This window comes from Liolophura sinensis, chromosome 10 (assembly GCF_032854445.1).
Source record: "Liolophura sinensis isolate JHLJ2023 chromosome 10, CUHK_Ljap_v2, whole genome shotgun sequence".
In the NCBI taxonomy this organism is placed as follows: Eukaryota; Metazoa; Mollusca; class Polyplacophora; order Chitonida; family Chitonidae; genus Liolophura; species Liolophura sinensis.
Genome location: NC_088304.1, coordinates 6,810,630 through 6,831,756, shown reverse-complemented (window position 1 = coordinate 6,831,756; position 21,127 = coordinate 6,810,630). Strand labels below are relative to the sequence as shown.

The 21,127-nt window shown below is 42.8% G+C and overlaps 1 protein-coding gene across 1 annotated transcript in view; it reads left to right on the top strand.

Annotated features, from left to right (window-relative positions):
* LOC135476237 (two pore channel protein 1-like) overlaps positions 1–20,875 on the top strand; it is a 47,466-nt gene extending 26,591 nt beyond the window's left edge. The window contains 10 exon segments of the mRNA XM_064756184.1: positions 1,323–1,427; positions 2,184–2,255; positions 2,721–2,810; positions 3,324–3,421; positions 4,518–4,564; positions 6,522–6,590; positions 8,974–9,064; positions 9,463–9,578; positions 17,220–17,297; positions 19,661–20,875. Coding sequence (XP_064612254.1) covers positions 1,323–1,427; positions 2,184–2,255; positions 2,721–2,810; positions 3,324–3,421; positions 4,518–4,564; positions 6,522–6,590; positions 8,974–9,064; positions 9,463–9,578; positions 17,220–17,297; positions 19,661–19,813 — 919 coding nt within the window. The 3' untranslated portion in view covers positions 19,814–20,875.
* The last annotated feature ends 252 nt before the right edge of the window (positions 20,876–21,127 follow it).

Genomic DNA, 21,127 nt, shown 5'->3' with positions numbered 1-21,127 from the left:
CAGTTATCCCTATAACATTTCAAGTCTTTGGAAGGCATTGGTGAGACAAACATAACATCAGATGACAGAATGACATCTTCCCTTCATTGCAGTTATCCCTATAACATTTCATGTCTTTTGGAAGGCATTGGTGAGACAAACATAACATCAGATGACAGAATGACATCTTCCCTTCATTGCAGTTATCCCTATAACATTTCATGTCTTTTGGAAGGCATTGGTGAGACAAACATACCATCAGATGACAGAATGACATCTTCCCTTCATTGCAGTTATCCCTATAACATTTCATGTCTTTTGGAAGGCATTGGTGAGACAAACATAACATCAGATGACAGAGTGACATCTTCGCTTCATTGCAATTATCCCTGTAACATTTCATGTCTTTTGGAAGGCATTGGTGAGACAAACATAACATCAGATGACAGAATGACATCTTCCCTTCATTGCAATTATCCCTATAACATTTCATGTCTTTGGAAGGCATTGGTGAGACAAAGATAACATCAGATGACAGAATGACAATTTATAAATGGTTGTTGCTTGAAGGTCCTCTCACTATGCAAGACCGCCCCAAGTGGTGAGACATTATTCATGACATAGTGCAGTAACCGTCAGAAAGTATTGATAAACCTGATGCGTAAATAAATATTTATAAAATGAAAAAATTATAAAAGAAATAATTTTAAATCTATATTTTATGACATTATGTGTAATTTCATGTTGTCTTACAGTGTTCTCAGAAGTTATTTATGTTTATTTGGATGAATTGTGACAGCACCTTCGCATGTGGGTGTCCAGCATTTACTGCTAAGTCTTTATTATGGTCAAATCTCATTCAAAATTTACATGTAATATTATACTGTGCAGTGAAAGAAAGATGTACTTAAGTGGTTTGAATCCATGATTCTGAATATTTTTGCGTATAGCTGTCCATCACACGGCTGTCTCATGGAACAGATGAAAAATCCCGAATACAACAACAACAACAACATGGCCAGGCCACCACTGAACTCTGTATGGCTCAGAATGGCTCAAAATGGCTTGACTTGCACTCAGACATTCTTCTGCTCTTGTAAATATAAATAAGTTTATATTCAGATACCAATAAAAAAAAATCAGTAGGAATTACTTCATACACGTACATCATCATCCCTGTGAGCCTCAAAGTGTTGTTGGTGGTTTTAAAATTTTTTATTTGTTCTTTTACAAGTTTGTCTGTTTTATGTCAAGGTGATGCATTATGTAGGTAGTTGCATAACCCGTGTCATTTTTGGCCCCCACCTGTAGTTTTACCTGCCTTTTTGTGTTTCTGCATATAGGTTTGACTTCATTGTGACAATTGTCTCAATCGTTGGGGTGCTCGGGGAAGTCTATGCTGACAGTTTTTACTACATCATGGTGTTGAGACCATTTAGGTTACTCAGGTAAGTAATGAGGGAACCTGATTTGTGGTTTTTGGAAAACATTGAGTCTGTCAGTGAAGTTTCTGTAAGGTGGATTGATTTCATTGCATGATCACCCACTGATAAGTGGGACATGTATGTTTGAGCAAAGAAACACTGCTAGTATAAAGGAAAAAAAAACAAATACAGCGCGGTTTCATGATCATTTACAGTTGATTTGATAGCGTTATAAAAGTTAGAGAAATGAAAAATGAAGTGAACATCACCATAGACCATGGGAACTTTGTATAAAAGTAGCTTTGGTAATGTTTTTAGCCCATTTGCAAATGCTGTGAGGATTTCTTCCTTTCTGCCTGCCTTACATGTATCTAGGCATCTGGGTGTGTTCACATGTGGTGTTGGCTGTGGATATGACATCTCAAAAACTAATTGAGATAAAATTTTCAAATTGTGGACAAGACAGGACATGACCTTTTCAAAGTTTTGTCATAAACACATTAGTCTTACATTACTTCTTCATTTTTACAAATTTTGAACTTGTTTTGCACTTTGCACAGAAAGGAGGCAAATGTGTTTAAATATTTAATAGAGTTTTTAGTTTAGAAGTTTTTTCCACTGACTTTAATACAGTCAGATGCTTGAATTCTGCAGTGGTCAGCAGAGGTGTTTTCACTTAGTGTATATAGACTGTTCAACATTGTAGGCATTGATTGCCAGAAAGCATTCAGATGAATTGGCTGGGTAGCAGTTGACAGTGGTGTGATTTTTATTTCTTAGGCTGTTCAAGCTGAAGAGAAGATACAGAGATGTGCTGGGAACACTGTTTGTCCTCCTGACCAGACTCGCCACGTAAGTTGTGAAGGGCCAATCACACAGTCTTTACAATATACCAAAAGAAGCATCCGTATGTGAGAAGGCCTGTCAGCAACCTGCATATGGTCATGGGTTTCCGAGCCCAGTTGACTCCTGCCATAATGCTAGATGCTGTTCTATCAGTGAAATATTATTGAGTACCTCGCAAAACACAGTCAGATAAATCACACAAATGAGGCATCCGATTAAAATTGCACGTAGAGTAGCAGAATGCATATATATCATTTTTCAAGCTTTTCTCTCTGCATTACATTATGTAATCTCTATACTGACAGAATGTTCACTGTCTTACCAAACTTTTTGAGTATGGCGTGAAATAACAATAAAATAAATAAATATAAGTGCCTGTACCTGCAAGATATTTTGTGAAAAGAGACATGGAAGTATGAAGCACTTCTGTTTTGTTCTGATGTTTTAATGGCTGTGTTTCTTCCCCATCAGGTTGGCCATTGTCATAATCCTGGTATTCTATTTCTTCGCTATCATTGGCATGGAGCTGTTCGGATCTGTGGACCTCAAAAACTGCTGCAGGTCAGTCATTTTGTTCTGAAACTACTGTTTTTTTACTTGTATTTTTCCACATACTCAGTCAGTGAATAAAACACTCCATCAGTCAACCTTACCACTTGTTTACAGTATGTGTGTTGCACACCAGAACTGTGGTAGTTCAATCGGATTGAGGTTTTTCATCTGTAGATCTATTCATTTTTTTTCTATGGCCAATAATATGTTGTGAAGTAATTGGGTGTGATTGCTATGTTGTACCTCGTAGGTATAAAAGTGTCTCATAGCAGCCAATCGGACTCTGTAAAACAGTGAGGTCACAGGTTCAAATCCAGCTCTGGCTGGCTCGCTTGATGGTTTTAATCAGAAGGATTGTCGAGTGCCTGGTGAGAGGTTGCTGATTTACCCCACTCCTAATTTCTTCCATCTGTAAATTGTACGTTATCTTGCAAGTGGGCAGTGTGTCAAGTATGACGTAAAATCTGATAAGTCATGTGAATATTGAGGTTTCGTCATCAGACTTTTTCCCTCGAAATTCAGGAACACTTCAGTGGAAGACTTTTATCGCTATGACAACGAGAGTTTGTTTGAGGGCTATTACTACCTAAACAATTTTGACAACATTTTTGTAACAGGAGGTAAGTTGTTCATCACTCATGGGCATGTTGTTCATCTCATGGGTTTGGTGTTCATCTCGCATGGGCATGTTCTTCGCCACTCATGGACATGTTGTTCATCTCTCATGGGCATGTTGTTCATCTCTCATGGACATGGTGTTCATCTCTCATGGGCATGTTGTTCATCTCGTGGACATGTTATTCACCTCTCATGGGCATGTTCATCACGCATCAGCATGTTGTTCATCTCGCATGGACATGTTGTTCATCTCTCATCGACATGGTGTTTATCATTCATGGGCATGTTGTTCATCACTCATGGGCATGCTGTTGATCTGTCACCTCTTGTTGTTCACCTCTCATGGGCTTGGTGTTCATGGTGATGCCAGCACATCTAAACACCTAGGTACATATGCTTATCATAATTGAATAAGATCACTATGGTGTACTTGTTTGCATTTTGTCCATTTTTGGTCAAAAAGTAATTTCATGTACATCATCATATCATCAGTTGGTGGGGCCTCCATGGCCTAGTGGTTAGTGTGCCCGTGCAATACAATGATCCAGGAGCTTGTGAGTTCAAGTCCAGCTGATGCTGGCTCCCTCTAACTCTGGCTGTAGGTGGAAAGCTCTACCATCAAACCTGCAGGTATGTGGGAAGGTCTGTCAACAACTTGCAGATGGTCGTGGGTTTCCCCCAGGCTCTGCCCGGTTTCCTTCCACCATAATGCTGGCCGCCGTCGTATAAGTGAAATATTCTTGAGTACCGCGTAAAACACCAATCAAATAAATAAATAAAATCAAACTGTGGTTGGGCTTAGGTTTCCTGCAGGCTTTGACCAGTTTTCCTCTCACCATTATGCTTCCAACTGTGGTCTTTACTACTGCGTAAAAGTCCAATCATGTAAATATATAAAAAATATGAATTTTCTTTCTTTTAAACTTTGGTGAACATAGTATCGTCAAAACTTCTGACCCATTTCACTGAACATGGATACACAGATTCATGTTTTACTCCAAAGTAAGATCTCTGACAATGCCAACATCAAGCTGTCATATTGAATTCACGTACATTGTATTTATCTAATAAAGGTGTTTGTTTTTTGTTTGTTACCAGTTACTCTGTTTGAGCTGACTGTAGTGAACAATTGGTTTATCATCATGGTAAGTGCTTGTGTGAACTGTGTACTGTCTTCATCAGAATTCATATCAGCAAAAATAGTGACAATCATTCATGAAGTAAGATTGAAGGTGTAACTTTAAATATACCCTAGAGCATAATGATGTGGTACGCATTGTAAGGTAAGAGATATATACTTCTTGGCCTGGAGTACCCATAAAACTGACTGTTCAGTGGCAACCCTATTTCTTCTGGAATTTGGGACACCTGATCTGCTCATTGTAGCCACTATATATGTAATTCTAGCAGGAATATTGAGTTTCTTTTTTCTCACATGGTTAGACCATCTAATGAACAACATACTCATATCTTTACTTTTCCAAAAGGCTGGTGAGGAAATGTAATATTCTGCATTCAACGCTACTAATATCTGTCCCAAATTTTAAAAGAACAAGGGAAATTCTTGAAAGTGGCATTTAAACAATGAAATAAATAAACGTTGTCCTATTTTTATGTATTGACAGGTATTAAATTTCACTTGTCACTTAATGCTTCTTGTATCCTGTGTAATAATGCCCACTGCTGGACAGGCCAGTATATTGACAGTCAGACCCCAGACACACTTAGATGAGCTGTAGATTTGGTATGACACACAGTGACCCACTGCTGGACAGGCCAGTACATTGACAGTCAGACCCCAGACACACTTAGATGAGCTGTAGATTTGGTATGACACACAGTGACCCACTGCTGGACAGGCCAGTATATTGACAGTCAGACCCCAGACACACTTAGATGAGCTGTAGATTTGGTATGACACACCGTGACCCACTGCTGGACAGGCCAGTATATTGACAGTCAGACCCCAGACACACTTAGATGAGCTGTAGATTTGGTATGACACACAGTGACCCACTGCTGGACAGGCCAGTACATTGACAGTCAGACCCCAGGCACACTCAGATGAGCCGTAGATTTGGTATAACACACAGTGAACCACTGCTGGACAGGCCAGTATATTGACAGTCAAACCCCAGACACACTCAGATGAGCTGTAGATTTGGTATGACACACAGTGACCCACTGCTGGACAGGCCAGTACATTGACAGTCAGACCCCAGACACACTCAGATGAGCTGTAGATTTGGTATGACACACAATGACCCACTGCTGGACAGGCCAGAACAATAGACGGTCAGACTCCAGACACACTCAGATGAGCTGTAGATTTGGTATGACACACCGTGACCCACTGCTGGACAGGCCAGTATATTGACAGTCAGACCCCAGACACACTCAGATGAGCTGTAGATTTTGTATGACACACAATGACCCACTGCTGGACAGGCCAATACATAGACAGTCAAACCCCAGACACACTCAGATGAGCTGTAGATTTGGTATGACACACCGTGACCCACTGCTGGACAGGCCAGTATATTGACAGTCAGACCCCAGACACACTCAGATGAGCTGTAGATTTTGTATGACACACAATGACCCACTGCTGGACAGGCCAATACATAGACAGTCAGACTCCAGACACACTCAGATGAGCTGTAGATTTGGTATGACACACTGTGACCCACTGCTGGACAGTCCAGAACAATAGACAGTCAGACACCGGACACACTCAGAAGAGCTGTAGATTTGATATGACACAGAGTGACCCACTGCTGGACAGGCCAATACATTGACAGTCAGACCCCAGACACACTCAAATAAGCTGTAGATTTTGTACGACACGCAGTGACCCACAACTAATGCTTCTTGTATCCTGTGTAATAATGGGATATAACCCTGCTGTTGTCAGAGGTTGAAAATACTGTGTATACCCAAACAGGAAAGTGCTTTGATGGTTCTTAAACTTTCTGACTTAAAGTGACAGTAAAAAAAAAAAATGGAAAGAATTTGGTTTGAACTTGTGACTTCATAGGTCATGGCCAGATCGAGGAAGGTTGTTGAAAAACAGCTTTTCATGTGTACTCTTCCGTGTTGTAGGATGGGTATGCTTACCACGTCAGCAAATGGGCACGACTCTACTTCATGCTGTTCTACTTGGTCATGATGGTAAGCATAATTCAGCTGAGAAAGCAAATATTATTCTATTCTGAGCTGTACTTTCTGTTCTGAGCTGTGCTTTGTGTTCTGAGCTGTGCCTTGTGTTCTGAGTTGTGCTTTCTACTCTGAAAGCCGTGCTTTCTATTTTGAGCTGTACTTTCTATTCTGAGCTTTACTTTCTGTTCTGAGCTGTACTTCTATTCTGAACTGTACTCTCTGTTCAGAACTGTGCTTTCTATGCTGAGCTGTTCTTTCTGTTCTGAGCTGCTCTTTCTGTTCTGAGTTGTGCTGTCTATTTTGAACTGTACTTTCTATCCTCAGCTGTACTTTCTATTCTGAACTGTGCTTTCTGTTCTGAGCTGTACTTTCTATTCTGAGCTATGCTTTCTGTTCTCAACTGTGCGTTCTGTTCTGAGCTGTTCTTTCTATTCTGAGCTATGCTTTTTGTTCTCAACTGTGCTTTCTATTCTGAGCTGTACTTTCTATTCTGAACTGTGCTTTCTGTTCTGAGCTAAGCTTTCTATATTTTTGTCCATATCTTGCATTTGAGACCAGATGAGCTGTGTGTTGTGGTGAGGAGAAAATTATACTGAAAATGAACATCTTCATTTTCTACTTTAAACGGACTTACAGTAAATGTAGTACTCTTTTGACATTTGAGGTTAATCTTTTGTGAACATCAGCCACATCGGTTGGTCGGGTTCATGTGTCTTTGTCACCAATATTTTTGTAAACATGTAGGGGGGTCGGTGTCTGAGGTGGTTAATGTGCCTCTCACCAATGCGGTCGCTGTGAGTTCATACTGTCCAGCTCATACTGGTTTCCTCTCCGGCTGTACGCACAAAGGCCCGTTACCAATCTGAAGGTGGTTGTGAGTTTCCCTTGGGCTCTGCCTGGTCTCCTCCCACTATAATGCTGGCTGCCGTCGTATAAGTGAAATATTCTCAAGTGTAAAAGGCAAATCAAATAAATTAATAAGTATAAACATGCACCTGCAATTTGGAAGAGAACGCAGTCATAGGATTTATCTAGACATATGTTAGGTGCATAACTTCCAACTGCTGTCACTCAAGGTGAGGGTTCAGACCTGGCCAATTTTCCACTAATATCTGGTGCAAGTTTGTAAGTCACCTGTGAAAAATGTCGTCTAAAACTAACTGCCAATTTACCACCAATATCTGGTGCAAGTTTGTAAGTCACCTGTGAAAAATGTCGTCTAAAACTAACTGTCAATTTACCACCAATATCTGGTGCAAGTTTGTAAGTCACCTGTGAAAAATGTCGTCTAAAACTAACTGTCAATTTACCACCAATATCTGGTGCAAGTTTGTAAGTCACCTGTGAAAAATGTCGTCTAAAACTAACTGTCAATTTACCACCAATATCTGGTGCAAGTTTGTAAGTCACCTGTGAAAAATGTCGTCTAAAACTAACTGTCAATTTACCACCAATATCTGGTGCAAGTTTGTAAGTCACCTGTGAAAAATGTCGTCTAAAACTAACTGTCAATTTACCACCAATATCTGGTGCAAGTTTGTAAGTCACCTGTGAAAAATGTCGTCTAAAACTAACTGTCAATTTACCACCAATATCTGGTGCAAGTTTGTAAGTCACCTGTGAAAAATGTCGTCTAAAACTAACTGTCAATTTACCACCAATATCTGGTTGAAGTTTGTAAGTCACCTGTGAAAAATGTCGTCTAAAACTAACTGTCAATTTTCCACTAATATCTGGTGCAAGTTTGTAAGTCACCTGTGAAAAATGTCGTCTAAAACTAACTGTCAATTTACCACCAATATCTGGTGCAAGTTTGTAAGTCACCTGTGAAAAATGTCGTCTAAAACTAACTGTCAATTTACCACCAATATCTGGTGCAAGTTTGTAAGTCACCTGTGAAAAATGTCGTCCAAAACTAACTGTCAATTTACCACCAATATCTGGTGCAAGTTTGTAAGTCACCTGTGAAAAATGTCGTCTAAAACTAACTGTCAATTTACCACCAATATCTGGTGCAAGTTTGTAAGTTACCTGTGGAAAAGGTCATCTGTAACTTACCAAAACGGGTAACAGTTTCCATCCAATGTCCAAGCCTCCTCCACTCCTTAAATTGTCTACCATTGTATTATTGTTACAGTGTATGCCATTAGCAAACTATCAAATAAGCCAGACAAACACTTTGATTTTTTTTAATCGTTATATTACCCTTACAATTAAAGAACTTGGTTTCCTCCCACCATAATGCTGGCAATCATGGTATAATTGAAATATTCTTGAGTACTGCATAATACTCCAATCAAATAAATAAATCAAATCAATAAGTTCTAATGTATTTTTCAATAAGTCTCTGTGTCGTGGATGATGAGCAGTTCAAGGTTCATTTCTGTGTCTTCAGGTTGTCATGACGATTGTTGTTGCCTTCATCCTTGATGCCTTCATCTTTAGGATTCAGTACAGAAGACAGATGCATTGTGAAGATATTGAAGGTATACACAGTTAAAACTGCAGGTGCTGAGCAGCTGTTGTGTAACACTAAATATGAATCGAGCTCTGCATGATCTGCGCTCGAGAGCTGACTCCAACAAGCTAGTTTTCACCAGTCAAGAATTTTCAGTATCTGTTTAATTTTTTGTTTTTTAGACCCTCTAATTTGTGAGGTGAAATTACTGAAATATTACATTAAAACAAATTTCCCACAGTTTGACAAGTCACATAAAACTAAAAATTTTGATAAAGTTAAAAATTTTGACGTAAAATTCAAATCAGAGATCATATTTTGATTTCTGTTTTTTGTAGCATTATGTATTCTTTTCTTGGCATATGAGGTAAATGTTTTAAGGGTAAATACATCAATCTAACTTATGTGATTTTGTTTTGTGTTTAGATCACATGGTGTCCCGGACAGAAGTGGCATTGAGCCCTGAGGAGATGCAAATGTGTGACGATATCACCCACGGCTGGACAGGCCAGTACATAGACAGTCAGACCCCAGACACACTGGTAAGCTGTAGATTTTGTATGACATAAGGTGACCCACTGCTGGACAGGCCAGAACAATAGACAGTCAGACTCCAGATACACTCAGGTGAGATGTAGATTTTGTACGTCACACAGTGACCGACAACTGGACAGGCCAGGTACATAGACAGTCAGAGCCCAGACACACTCAGGTGAGGTGCCAGTACATAGACAGTCAGACCCCAGACACACTGGTAAGCTGTAGATTTTGTATGACACACCGTGACCCACTGCTGGACAGGCCAGTACATAGACTGTCAGACTCCAGACACACTCAGGTGAGATGTAGATTTTGTATGACACACAGTGACCCACTGCTGGACAGGCCAGTACATAGACTGTCAGACTCCAGACACACTCAGATGAGCTGTAGATTTGGTATGACACACAGTGACCCACTGCTGGACAGGCCAGTATATTGACAGTCAGACCCCAGACACACTCAGATGAGCTGTAGATTTGGTATGACACACAATGACCCACTGCTGGACAGGCCAGAACAATAGACGGTCAGACTCCAGACACACTCAGATGAGCTGTAGATTTGGTATGACACACCGTGATCCACTGCTGGACAGGCCAGTACATTGACAGTCAGACCCCAGGCACACTCAGATGAGCCGTAGATTTGGTATAACACACAGTGAACCACTGCTGGACAGGCCAGTATATTGACAGTCAAACCCCAGACACACTCAGATGAGCTGTAGATTTGGTATGACACACCGTGACCCACTGCTGGACAGGCCAGTACATTGACAGTCAGACCCCAGACACACTCAGATGAGCTGTAGATTTGGTATGACACACAATGACCCACTGCTGGACAGGCCAGAACAATAGACGGTCAGACTCCAGACACACTCAGATGAGCTGTAGATTTGGTATGACACACCGTGATCCACTGCTTGACAGGCCAGTACATTGACAGTCAGACCCCAGACACACTCAGATGAGCTGTAGATTTGGTATGACACACAATGACCCACTGCTGGATAGGCCAGAACAATAGACGGTCAGACTCCAGACACACTCAGATGAGCTGTAGATTTGGTATGACACACCGTGACCCACTGCTGGACAGGCCAGTACATTGACAGTCAGACCCCAGACACACTCAGATGAGCTGTAGATTTGGTATGACACACCGTGACCCACTGCTGGACAGGCCAGTACATTGACAGTCAGACCCCAGACACACTCAGATGAGCTGTAGATTTGGTATGACACACAATGACCCACTGCTGGATAGGCCAGAACAATAGACGGTCAGACTCCAGACACACTCAGATGAGCTGTAGATTTGGTATGACACACCGTGACCCACTGCTGGACAGGCCAGTACATTGAGAGTCAGACCCCAGACACACTCAGATGAGCTGTAGATTTGGTATGACACACAATGACCCACTGCTGGATAGGCCAGAACAATAGACGGTCAGACTCCAGACACACTCAGATGAGCTGTAGATTTGGTATGACACACCGTGATCCACTGCTGGACAAGCCAGTATATTGACAGTCAGACCCCAGACACACTCAGATGAGCTGTAGATTTTGTATGACACACAATGACCCACTGCTGGACAGGCCAATGCATAGACAGTCAGACTCCAGACACACTCAGATTAGCTGTAGATTTGGTATGACACACTGTGACCCACTGCTGGACAGTCCAGAACAATAGACAGTCAGACACCGGACACACTCAGAAGAGCTGTAGATTTGATATGACACAGAGTGACCCACTGCTGGACAGGCCAATACATTGACAGTCAGACCCCAGACACACTCAAATAAGCTGTAGATTTTGTACGACACGCAGTGACCCACAACTGGACAGGCCAGTACATTGACAGTCAGACCCCAGACAAACTGGTAAGCTGTAGATTTTATATGACACACAGTGACCCACTGCTGGACAGGCCAGAACAATAGACAGTCAGACTCCAGATACACTCAGGTGAGATGTAGATTTTGTACGACACACAGTGACCGACAACTGGACAGGCCAGGTACATAGACAGTCAGAGCCCAGACACACTCAGGTGAGGTGCCAGTACATAGACAGTCAGACCCCAGACACACTGGTAAGCTGTAGATTTTGTATGACACACAGTGACCCACGACTGGACAGGCCAGTACATAGACAGTCAGAGCCCAGACACACTCAGGTGAGATGTAGATTTGGTATGACACACAGTGACCCACTGCTGGACAGGCCAATACATTGACAGTCAGACCCCAGACACACTCAGATGAGCTGTAGATTTGGTATGACACACAATGACCCACTGCTGGACAGGCCAGAACAATAGACGGTCAGACTCCAGACACACTCAGATGAGCTGTAGATTTGGTATGACACACCGTGATCCACTGCTGGACAAGCCAGTATATTGACAGTCAGACCCCAGACACACTCAGATGAGCTGTAGATTTGGTATGACACACAATGACCCACTGCTGGACAGGCCAGAACAATAGACAGTCAGACTCCAGACACACTCAGATGAGCTGTAGATTTGGTATGACACACCGTGACCCACTGCTGGACAGGCCAGTACATTGACAGTCAGACCCCAGACACACTCAGATGAGCTGTAGATTTTGTATGACACACAATGACCCACTGCTGGACAGGCCAATACATAGACAGTCAGACTCCAGACACACTCAGATGAGATGTAGATTTGGTATGACACACTGTGACCCACTGCTGGACAGTCCAGAACAATAGACAGTCAGACACCGGACACACTCAGAAGAGCTGTAGATTTGATATGACACAGAGTGACCCACTGCTGGACAGGCCAATACATTGACAGTCAGACCCCAGACACACTCAAATAAGCTGTAGATTTTGTACGACACGCAGTGACCCACAACTGGACAGGCCAGTACATTGACAGTCAGACCCCAGACAAACTCAGAAGAGCTGTAGATTTGGTATGACACATTGTGACCCACTGCTCGACAGGCCAGTACATTGACAGTCAGACCCAGACACACTCAGATGAGCTGTAGATTTGGTGTGACACACCGTGACCCACTGCTGGACAGGCCAGTATATTGACAGTCAGACCCCAGACACACTCAGATGAGCTGTAGATTTGGTATGACACACAATGACCCACTTGTGTACAGGCCAGAACAATGGACATTCAGACTCCAGACACACTCAGAAGAGCTGTAGATTTGGTATGACGCACAGTGACCCACTGCTGGACAGGCCAATACATAGACAGTCAGACCCCAGACACACTCAGATTAGCTGTAGATTTGGTATGACACACCGTGACCCACAACTGGACAGGCCAGTACATTGACAGTCAGACCCCAGACACACTCAGATGAGCTGTAGATTTTGTACGACACGCAGTGACCCACTGCTGGACAGGCCAGTACATTGACAGTCAGACCCCAGACACACTCAGATGAGCTGTAGATTTGGTATGACACACCGTGACCCACTGCTGGACAGGCCAGTACATTGACAGTCAGACTCCAGACACACTCAGGTGAGCTGTAGATTTGGTATGACACACAGTGACCCACTGCTGGAAAGGCCAGTACATTGACAGTCAGACTCCAGACACACTCAGGTGAGCTGTAGATTTGGTATGACACACCGTGACCCACTGCTGGACAGGCCACTACAAAGACAGTCAGACTCCAGACACACTCAGATGAGCTGTAGATTTTGTACGACACGCAGTGACCCACTGCTGGACAGGCCAGTACATTGACAGTCAGACCCCAGACACACTCAGATGAGCTGTAGATTTGGTATGACTGACAGTGACCCACTGCTGGACAGGCCAGTACATTGACAGTCAGACCCCAGACACACTCAGATGAGCTGTAGATTTGGTATGACACACCATGACCCACTGCTGGACAGGCCAGTACATTGACAGTCAGACCCCAGACACACTCAGATGAGCTGTAGATTTGGTATGACACACTGTGACCCACTGCTGGACAGATCAGTACATTGACAGTCAGACTCCAGACACACTCAGATGAGCTGTAGATTTGGTATGACACACCGTGACCCACTGCTGGACAGGCCACTACAAAGACAGTCAGACTCCAGACACACTCAGATGAGCTGTAGATTTTGTACGACATGCAGTGACCCACTGCTGGACAGGCCAGTACATTGACAGTCAGACTCCAGACACACTCAGGTGAGCTGTAGATTTGGTATGACACACCGTGACCCACTGCTGGACAGGCCACTACAAAGACAGTCAGACCCCAGACACACTCAGGTGAGCTGTAGATTTGGTATGACACACAGTGACCCACTGCTGGACAGGCCAATACATTGACAGTCAGACCCCAGACACACTCAGGTGAGCTGTAGATTTGGTATGACACACAGTGACCCACTGCTGGCCAGGCCAGTACATTGACAGTCAGACTCCAGACACACTCAGATGAGCTGTAGATTTGGTATGACACACAGTGACCCACTGCTGGACAGGCCACTACAAAGACAGTCAGACTCCAGACACACTCAGATGAGCTGTAGATTTTGTATGACACACAATGACCCACTGCTGGACAGGCCAGTACATTGACAGTCAGACCCCAGACACACTCAGGTGAGCTGTAGATTTGGTATGACACACCGTGACCCACTGCTGGACAGGCCAGTATATTGACAGTCAGACTCCAGACACACTCAGATGAGCTGTAGATTTGGTATGACACACCGTGACCCACTGCTGGACAGGCCAGTACATTGACAGTCAGACTCCAGACACACTCAGATGAGCTGTAGATTTTGTATGACACACAATGACCCACTGCTGGACAGGCCAGTACATTGACAGTCAGACCCCAGACACACTCAGATTACCTGTAGATTTTGTATGACACACCGTGACCCACTGCTGGACAGGCCAGTACATAGACAGTCAGACCCCAGACACACTCAGATTACCTGTAGATTTTGTATGACACACCGTGACCCACTGCTGGACAGGCCAGTACATAGACAGTCAGACCCCAGACACACTCAGATGAGCTGTAGATTTGGTATGACACACAGTGACCCACTGCTGGACAGGCCAGTACATTGACAGTCAGACTCCAGACACACTCAGATGAGCTGTAGATTTGGTATGACACACAGTGACCCACTGCTGGACAGGCCAGTACATTGACAGTCAGACCCCAGACACACTCAGATTACCTGTAGATTTTGTATGACACACCGTGACCCACTGCTGGACAGGCCAGTACATAGACAGTCAGACTCCAGACACACTCAGATTACCTGTAAATTTGGTATGACACACAGTGACCCACTGCTGGACAGGCCAGTACATTGACAGTCAGACTCCAGACACACTCAGATGAGCTGTAGATTTGGTATGACACACAGTGACCCACTGCTGGACAGATCAGTACATTGACAGTCAGACCCCAGACACACTCAGATTACCTGTAGATTTTGTATGACACACCGTGACCCACTGCTGGACAGGCCAGTACATTGACAGTCAGACCCCAGACACACTCAGATGAGCTGTAGATTTGGTATGACACACCGTGACCCACTGCTGGACAGGCCAGTACATTGACAGTCAGACTCCAGACACACTCAGATGAGCTGTAGATTTGGTATGACACACCGTGACCCACTGCTGGACAGATCAGTACATTGACAGTCAGACCCCAGACACACTCAGGTGAGCTGTAGATTTGGTATGACACACCGTGACCCACTGCTGGACAGGCCAGTACATTGACAGTCAGACCCAGACACACTCAGATGAGCTGTAGATTTGATATGACACACCGTGACCCACTGCTGGACAGGCCAGTACATTGACAGTCAGACCCCAGACACACTCAGATGAGATGTAGATTTGGTATGACACACTGTGACCCACTGCTGGACAGTCCAGAACAATAGACAGTCAGACTCCAGACACACTCAGATGAGCTGTAGATTTGGTATGACACACAATGACCCACTGCTGGACAGATCAGTACATTGACAGTCAGACCCCAGACACACTCAGGTGAGCTGTAGATTTGGTATGACACACAGTGACCCACTGCTGGACAGATCAGTACATTGACAGTCAGACTCCAGACACACTCAGGTGAGCTGTAGATTTTGTATGACACACCGTGACCCACTGCTGGACAGGCCAGTACATTGACAGTCAGACCCCAGACACACTCAGATTACCTGTAGATTTTGTATGACACACCGTGACCCACTGCTGGACAGGCCAGTACATAGACAGTCAGACCCCAGACACACTCAGATTACCTGTAGATTTGGTATGACACACAGTGACCCACTGCTGGACAGGCCAGTACATTGACAGTCAGACTCCAGACACACTCAGATGAGCTGTAGATTTGGTATGACACACAGTGACCCACTGCTGGACAGGCCAGTACATTGACAGTCAGACCCCAGACACACTAAGATTACCTGTAGATTTTGTATGACACACCGTGACCCACTGCTGGACAGGCCAGTACATTGACAGTCAGACCCCAGACACACTCAGATGAGCTGTAGATTTGGTATGACACACCGTGACCCACTGCTGGACAGGCCAGTACATTGACAGTCAGACTCCAGACACACTCAGATGAGCTGTAGATTTGGTATGACACACCGTGACCCACTGCTGGACAGGCCAGTACATTGACAGTCAGACTCCAGACACACTCAGATGAGCTGTAGATTTGGTATGACACACCGTGACCCACTGCTGGACAGATCAGTACATTGACAGTCAGACCCCAGACACACTCAGATGAGCTGTAGATTTGGTATGACACACCGTGACCCACTGCTGGACAGGCCAGTACATTGACAGTCAGACCCAGACACACTCAGGTGAGCTGTAGATTTGATATGACACAGAGTGACCCACTGCTGGACAGATCAGTATGTTGTGAAGGGTTTATATCCCAGTTTCCTCAACCCTTAACGTCACCAGCCTTATGGTAAACATTTTCTGACCACAGCCTTAAAAACTAGTGGAAAAAAATTTAGACTATTATGAGTTTGATGGGAGGATGTATAAAGGTTATACAGTGAGACCCTGTGTTATGAGAGATATCACTCGAGTCTATTAATTTTCAGAATCACGAGCCTCAATTGGGAAAACACAGACAAACAAAGTTTAAGTTTTACAGCACAGCACTGGACTCAAATAAGGAATACAGCATGTGTACTCATTTACCGTAAAAGGAATTACCAAGGTCGTGACTAAGTGGAAAGGCCAAGGCCTGCTATTTTGCGTAAAAATTGTCCCAATTTGTAATGTTATTGTCATTGGTTAACACTTTATGATGTTGTCCAATTTACATTGCATTAGTGGAATTGAGGGCATAATCCAGGTCAGAATATTACTCCACCACTTTGAAAAGCTTTGTTTTCTTGAAGCCAAAAACCATAATTAAACTGGTTGATTATGACAGCAATAGCGTATTGCTTGAGAGTGGAATTATTAGGGTTGTAGTGTGAGAAAATATGATAACTGGCTGTATGTGCTATCTGAAATTGTATGTGAAATATTAGGTACCTTTTCATCTATTGGTATGACTTCTTGTGAAGAAAACCTGTGGTTGTTTCAGACACCACACGTGTTCAGAGGAGAGAGAGTCAGAAGTAGAGAGGACTTTAGTTTACAGATGCATAGCGATGAAGTACAGGTGAGTGTAGTTTCATATCCGTTTATAATAAACCATGAAATCAGAGTGCTCTATAAATCTTTCGATGTGATTGTTTTGACTTTTGTTGATAACCATTCTTTTTATATTGTCAGCATGGTTTATCTTCGCCTTTAAGTTAAGATGATGTTGTTTACCTGGATGTGCTTTACTTACATCTCTCTGGCCTCCTCCACATGACGGACTGCTTTGGTGGCCTAGTGGCCGGAGTGTCCGCCTCGAAGTCGGGAGATCCCATGACAAACCTGAGTCAGGTCATACTGAAGAGTGGTACTTGATGCTTCCTCCCTTGGTGCTCAGTATTGAGAGGCTAGAGCAAGGAAACAGGACTGGTTGGCCAGGTGTCAGTATAGTGTGACTGGGTAGAGTGTCATGTCTGGTGTCTTCAGCACAATACTTCAGTGGGGGGCAGCACTTTGGCGGCATGGACTCACTGTGGCACAAGAAGACTCAGTATATGTACACACACGTATTTTCAGTGACTCCTTGTCATGATATGACTGAAAAATTAAGTATGACGTTAAGACCCAAGCATTCATTTCTCCTCCAATGTTGAATAAGTTAATAATTCTTAATACCGTTAAATGCCAATGAAGTAAATGAGATAAGTAGTCGTGTATGGTTGAGTCTATGTATGGTTTACTGTGCCCACCTAGTGTTGAAGTGTCAGAGCCTGATTTAGGTGATAAGCTTTGTAAAGGAACAGGCCAAGTACGTATACACTGCAGCATCATGTCTGGTGTGTTCAGCATGGTGTTTCAGTTAGGCAGGGCTGTGAATACATGCATATCAATGTTGGGGCCAGTCTGCTGCATGGAAATGCCATAATCTGATCTGACCAAAATAATGTTTAAAGCAAAATTACACAGCCCCCACCCTCTGGAAACAAACAATCATTCTAACATTGCTCTAAATACACATGTATTACTGGTACGAAAGAATACAAAGAAGAGAATGATATAAGAAAGACAACCAAAATCTGAAATGAAATATATGCATACTACATTTTTTCTCACGTAGCTGTAGATAATTAAGTGTTTGAATTCTAAAGTGGGCTTTATGAACTATTATCAGGATTGTGTTTTTTCGTGACTTTTTTATCACTGGAATCAGTGTAGCATATCACATATCCTGTTTAATAGGCTAAGAATAGATTTCGCAAAAATTTAGTTTGGGGTGAAAAAATGCCTCTTTATCATTATACCAAAATATAAACTTATGAATTTCATAAGTTCATATAACCACACTTTTCTGAGTGGAAGATAGTAAAAAAAAAAGAGAAAAAGTTGGCCTATTTATTTTTAAGATACAGTTTGTTCATATTTTCTTTTATGTGTCCTGAACAGCTTACAGACTGGATGTATGGCCTGGGGTGTTGACTGCACGGGCTTCATTACTTCATAACACATATCTGATTGTACCCGGCTTCCATGCATGGCTTGTTGCTGTCAGTTTTATGCCCAAGAACAGTTTGATATTAGTGAATCTAAATGACACATGTTATTATAAAACAAGCCGCCTTGGAGTTAAGCAGGACATTAGGAAATTGTATCAACCTCAGGCTAATGCTATCACATCATGCATGTAACAGTACATATGCATGTACATCTGTGCTACTAGTGTCTTAAAATTTCCTGACAAACTTGATCAATTTACCGCATTCTGAGAATTCTGTTGATTCTAGAAAGGTGCTTTAAGGCTGGTTTGGAAGGTATTATGATATCCTGCTGGAAAAAGTTATGTTTCAGCACCAAATATGATATTTCATGGCGTTTATTTGCCTCTTAAAATACACTTTTTGGGGCGAAATTTGGGGTAATTTAGGGAATATAGATTTTAAGACATACCCAGAGCAATACAGACCTTGTGACAGAGTTTATACTGTACAAATAATGACATCAGACACTGACATCAACTGAAGTCAGATTTTATAGCCTTGGCTTCAGATCTGTTAATTGTGCTAAAATTGTGAGTTCCCTTAGAAATCTTTATTTTAATAATGAGAGATATGGTAGACTTCCATTAATACAAAATTGACAAATGGCATTTAAATTCAATTCATTGTTGACTGTGCTAAAATTGTGAGTTCCTCTAGAAGTTTTAATTTTAATACTAACAGAGATATAGGAGACTTTCAGTAAATACAAAATTGAAAAATGGCATTCAAGTTCAATTTTAAAGGTATAGAAATACTGCCACGAGTTAACTCTGACTAAAGTCTAAGACAGCTTAATGATGTTGGCGTCAGGTATGCAGTGGAGGGAAATCATTCTATTAAATGATGTGTAAACAGAGTGTAATTTCCCCCTACCATGTCACCAGCTTTCTCTCTTGATTGTCCGCAGGCCTGGGTAGAGGAAGAGAAGAAGAAGCACCTGGTTGTACGGGAGCTACATGCTGAAGGGTTGAGACAGAGATTGAACACTAGCAGCAGCTCTTTGGAGCTGGAATACGATGTAAACACAGAACCCACATCATTCTCTGCTGTGCCATGCTGACACCATACATTCTGTAAGTTCTGAACATCATTCTGTCCTCTGATATCATTCTGACACCATACAGACATTGTATTCTGACACCATACTGACACTGTGTATTTTGACAACAGACTTACACTGAGAATTCGTACACCATACATACACTGTGCAGTCTGACACCATACTTATACTGTGCAGTCTGACCTCATACTAATGCTGTATTTTGACACTGTGCAGTCTGGCACCATACTTAGGCCGTATTTTAACACTGTGCAGTCTGACACCATACTAACATTGAACATTCTAACACCACCGTGACACCCTAATTACACTGTGCAGTCTGACACCATACTTACACTGTGCAGTCTGACACCATACTTACACTTTTCATTCTGACACCACACTTACACTGTGCATTCTGACACCACTGTGATACCATACTTACAGTCTGACACTACTGTGACACCATACTAACACTGCAGTCTGACACCATACTTACACTGTACAGTCTGACACCACTGTGACACCATACTTACACTGTGCAGTCTGACACCACTGTGACACCATAATACACTGTACAGTCTGACACCACTGTGACACCATACATACACTGTACAGTCTGACACCAGTGTGACACCATACTTGCACTGTGCAGTCTGACACCACTGTGACACTATACATACACTGTACAGTCTGACACCACTCTGACTTAAGTAAATGTTAGCGAGCTCAATTTCTTCTGCTACCTGAAGGCCACTTGAACAGCACTTGAACGCCACATGAGCATAAATGTGTATACCAATGATGACGCCATGGTGGAACTTACCCAATTCAGGATGCGGCGTATTAAATTAGAAATCGTTCTATTGCTGACATGCTTAAAAATGGTTGATGTCAAAAATTGAACTAGGATATAGTATGTTTCACATACTAGGTCACAAGAGTTGGTTTTTACTTGTTGCTGTTGGGCTGTGTATTATTGTTATATGACTGTGATTAAGTGAGGAAGGGCAGCTTCTGGAAGCCACAGTTTGGTGCTGCAGGGTCTCTCTCAAAAATGCAACTATTTTTGATCAAATTTACTGTAACATTGATGTCTGAAAAAAGTTTCACTGTGAATTACAGTAAATTGCTTTTATTGTGCACGAAGCCTTGGTGTCAAGAATGAGTTGATGCCCTCATGGGGCTATTTGGGCAGTCTATGTCCATCAGAGGTCACTTATCTTCCAAACACATTGCATGCAAATCTGTAAATTACAATTGGGAAAGTTCATCTGTTGTCAGAGGTGGGTGGTTTAGCCAGAGCATTCCGGTTTATTCATCCGATAAAAACGT